General features: G+C 41.8%; 1 protein-coding gene across 1 annotated transcript; it reads right to left on the bottom strand.

Annotated features, from left to right (window-relative positions):
- Nucleotides 1-205: 205 nt before the first annotated feature.
- Nucleotides 206-4,188, bottom strand: LOC102212339 (poly [ADP-ribose] polymerase 14-like; the record flags this gene model as incomplete). The annotated part of the gene is made up of 3 exons (XM_005755622.1): nucleotides 206-2,272; nucleotides 2,908-3,056; nucleotides 4,076-4,188. Coding segments are annotated over 3 exons (2,329 nt in total), but the record flags the coding sequence as incomplete, so codon positions are not given.
- Nucleotides 4,189-4,192: the final 4 nt, after the last annotated feature.

Raw genomic sequence — 4,192 nt, 5'->3', positions numbered from 1 at the left:
GTGCAACCCTGTTTCTCTCATCTCTTGTTTACTTTTCAAATTTTCATGTCATATTTTTAGTCTTTATTAATACTGAGACCAGCATTTTAGCAAATGGCTAATATTAGCTGATATATGTAGGTGTAAATAAACCCCTAGTACTACTGCAGAACTGTATATTCAACCTTTACATAGAAATATTCAATTGTGCTCACTAGTATTTTACCTGTTGGTTCTCTAGTGTTCCCTGAACGATCTCCACTTGGACGCAGCACCCAGTAGAGCCAGCAGTGGCTTGTCCCGCTGTATTTGGGCCAGATGCATTTGGCTGGAGTTCGGTACTTGTCCCTCGAAGAATTCTGTCACACGCATCCCGCATGGCCTTCACCACCTCTACTTTCTTATCTATCAGGATGATTTTGCTCAGACTTCGACCTCCCTGACTGCCAAACTCTTTAACAGCAGTTGCAATAGCCTCAGCGCACACAGTAAGAGGAACACAGAACAAACCTGAGCTGATACAGGGCATGGCTATGGATGTAAACTTCTTCATTTCTGCTAAATTCAGAGCAGAGCTGACAGTCTTTTCCAGTAGCATTCTCTCTTTGCCACCACATTTTCCATTAACAGGCCCAACTGCATGCAGCAGTTTCTTGCATTTCAGGTTTCCGCCGGTGGTCAGTACCACATCACCTGTAGGGATTTTTCCAGTTTTCTTCACCATGTCTCTGCACTCTATCTGCACCTGAGGACCACCTGCTTTACTCAGTGCGGCAGCCACACCACCACCATGTTCCAGATCTTCATTAGCAGCATTCACCAGAGCATCAGCCCATTGTGTGGTGATGTCACCCTGACAGACCAACACCTGGAGCCCATCGCAAAGGTTGTATTTGGTAACTCCTGAATTTTGTCTACTAACATGATTCTGTTCTTCAAGCTGTATGAGACACTTGTAGGATTGACCAACACTTACGAGAGTATTTCTTCCAGCGAGACCTTCAAAAAACCTTACTGCCCCTGGCATGCTAATGCTGACTCTGTCCCTAACAAGGGACTGAAGAAGTGGACCCAGCTTATTCCTAAACTCAGTCACTTTTCCTGATGGGCCTTCCAGTAGCACCACTGGTCTAGAGGAAGATGTTAAAGGACGTAAGGTAACCTCTGAAGAGTCACACTTAAACAGCTGCAACAGGTCTGGTAAGAGTTCTAGCAACTCTGGGAAAGGGAGAGCGACATGTCCTTCTACACTTGCCTGGTCCAAAATAAACTGTGTGACAATGTCGCTCAGCTCTTCAACCTCTTTGCTGTGGCCCACTAAGTACACAATGCTGTCTGAGGTAAACACAACTTGAGCCCTACACTGCCCTTGATTCATCTTATTTGTCTTGGAATTAAGTTTTTCCCGAAGCTCCAGTGGCACAATGGAGCAGTTCGGAACTTCAAACCTGACATCCTTGAATTTTTCTTGCAGGTTTTTTTCCGCATCATCAAGTTTACCAGCTGAGAGTGCAAAGAAAAGTAGCTCTGTGTCTCTTAACTCTATTTCCACCTTGTCACCGACACCTAAAAAATCACCTAGCACCCTTGGCCCTCCATATACCTTTCTGAGGAAGCTGAAAAAATGCGGGCTCTTGTCAGAAACTGTGCGATCTAACACCAATTTCTCCTTATCGGATACTAGCTGTCCAGCCTTAAGAATCTCCTCCACAGAACCTGCCAAAGTCAGCTGACCTTCGTCACCCTGTGTGGCTTTCACCTCTGGAAAATGTTCTCCCAAACCTTGCTCAATCTCTCTCCAGAGGAGACGGAGTTTGGCCTCACCCAGTCGACGAATACTGTTTTGCTTCTCACTCTCACCTGATGCTGATCCAAGTTTACCTCTTATGCCCTTGACTTCCAATAACTTGGCGTTCACCTTAGACTGTCTCCCAACCACCACTGTCAACCCAAGCTCGCTGTACACCTTCACCTCATCTGTTGTCTTTGGAGAGTTCAAGGACTGGAGCAAAGCTTTGACATTGCGAGGATCCACCTCATAGTGGGACAGGTAGCCATCAAAAACCTTGTCTACCTCAGCTTTCCAGTTAACATCTGCAGCACATGGTTGATCTCTGCTGACTAAAACCTTATCTGGGAACAGCTGAGCACTGCAGCCCACAGAGAAAAGCTCTGTCTCCAGTTCTTTTCCAGCCTTTGGACATTCACTTAAGTAACGGAGGAGATAGCTATCGATAGTTGGTTCGTATTCTTCACCACTGAGTGTCAGGCTTGATGCAGGAGATGACTGATTCTGCAGAAAGATATGCCAAATAATGGTTGTTAATAATAAAAAGATATATTTCCACATTTTACCTTCATTAAGAGTTTTAATTTGTTTAAGTCTTAAAGATTAATATTATTTGAGGTTTTCAAGACTGGAAAAATACACTAAACCATCTTCTGTTCTTTCACAATGGTTGCTTGGGGTGATATGTAATTCCAATCCATTACAATAGTGTCACTTTATGTTTCTTTTATGTTTTATGTTATTTTCAGAGTTTATTATGACAGCAGCTCTGCTGTTTACCCCTTGTGGAATCTCATTCCTTTGTGTGTATATATATTTATGGGGTCTTTGTTTCTGTGACTCTGTCGTCATAAGTCGTCTTTTCACACTTGCTTCTGGGTGTCTTTGCGCCATTCTTGCAACAAGACAAACAACAAGCTCATGTTGCTTATCTATGCTTAACCTCTGCATCATTTTGTTTTTACTCATTTTGCAAGTTTTATACAGCTGGGTTGTCTTTTTTAATCAACAAACAAACTTTTTCAGTGTCTAACCAACAAAAAGAATTGATCACTTTCTTTTTTCCTTTGTTTTCAGTTATATAGTGTTGCCTTTCCAGAGCAATAACACATTACAGAGCTGACCTGTGAAGAGCTTACATCCAGTTTGGGGCTAACTGGCTGGCCTGGAGACGAGGAGGATGTGGGAGAAGAGACGGGAGGTCCTGGGCTGTCTCTCACAGTCAGAACCAGAGTACAATCTGGAAAGTTGAACTCATGCTGAGATCTTTGCAGGACTCTTTGTTGAGCTGAAACAGAAAAGAAGACATTGTCTTTAAAGCCCAGCTTTTATTTATTTATTTTTTACCGCTACATTCTGATTGCATATGAAATGTGTGTTAACATGAGATACCCAGTCAGCGGCATGCTAACAGACTCACTCTTTCCGTTACAGATGAATCTATGTGTATAAACGTGATTAGCACAGGTGGTGACATTTGCTTTTGTTACTGCACGTAAACCTTTCAGTTTCAAGGATTTTCACTTGACTTGAGTACAGCAAAGAACAGGGTGCCACTGCATGCTTCTATTTCACTACCTTTATAACAGGAATGATATTTCATATACACAATGGAGAAAACATGATGCTTCAAAATAATTCAGTTATTCTGGAGCGTAGAGCTAAAAAATAAGAAGTTTCAGCTTCTCAGTCATGAGGGTTTCAAGGATCTGTTTTTGGACCCTCGGCAGCTGCATCAGTTGGATAAGTCCCCAGATCACGTGGTGTGCCGTTTTCTTACTTTCCCCGGAGAAGCTTGTCACGTGGTTGTTGTAGGGCCCGTACCACATCTGCTTTACTTTTAATTAGAATGACAGCTCGTTTGTTTGCTCTTTTTTCAGTAGGCTAATGTTCTTTCTTGGAGTTTTAGTTGTAATTATTCTAATATCTTTACGCAGAGTTTGGATGTTTTTTCTTTCAATATAACAAGCGACGATTACGTCTTACTGGTTTGTGACACTGGCCCTAAACAAAAAGAGTGAAAGTGAAACTATGCTCTCTTGTTTTTCTAAATGGCCACAGTGACGCAGTGACAGATACTTTAAAAAAATGTACTTTAAAAAATAAATACACAGTAAAAATACTCTGTCGTATTCAAACTGTTCACATTCATTAAAACATACAAAAAATGATGGACAATAATCGATTAATATAAACTGTTTTCATGCTTACTTTCACTTTCCATACTTTCATTTTCATGCCATCAAAATAGTTTTCACATTAAGAGATCAAAAAAGACTCTTATTCAAATCAGTTCACTTGACTTACCATCTCGCTCCTTAAACGCGACGCTGTAAACTTTGTCGTTCACGTCCGTCACCGAGCCGCACTCACCGCCGCCCGATTTGCGACGAATATGGAAATAGTTTTCTATCCTCTTCCTTT

The sequence above is a fragment of the Pundamilia nyererei genome, unplaced genomic scaffold, assembly GCF_000239375.1.
Source record: "Pundamilia nyererei isolate P.nyererei 1_Seehausen unplaced genomic scaffold, PunNye1.0 scaffold02191, whole genome shotgun sequence".
NCBI classification, from domain to species: Eukaryota; Metazoa; Chordata; class Actinopteri; order Cichliformes; family Cichlidae; genus Pundamilia; species Pundamilia nyererei.
The sequence above is the reverse complement of the archived record's forward strand: the minus strand, read 5'-3'. Positions and strand labels throughout refer to the sequence as shown.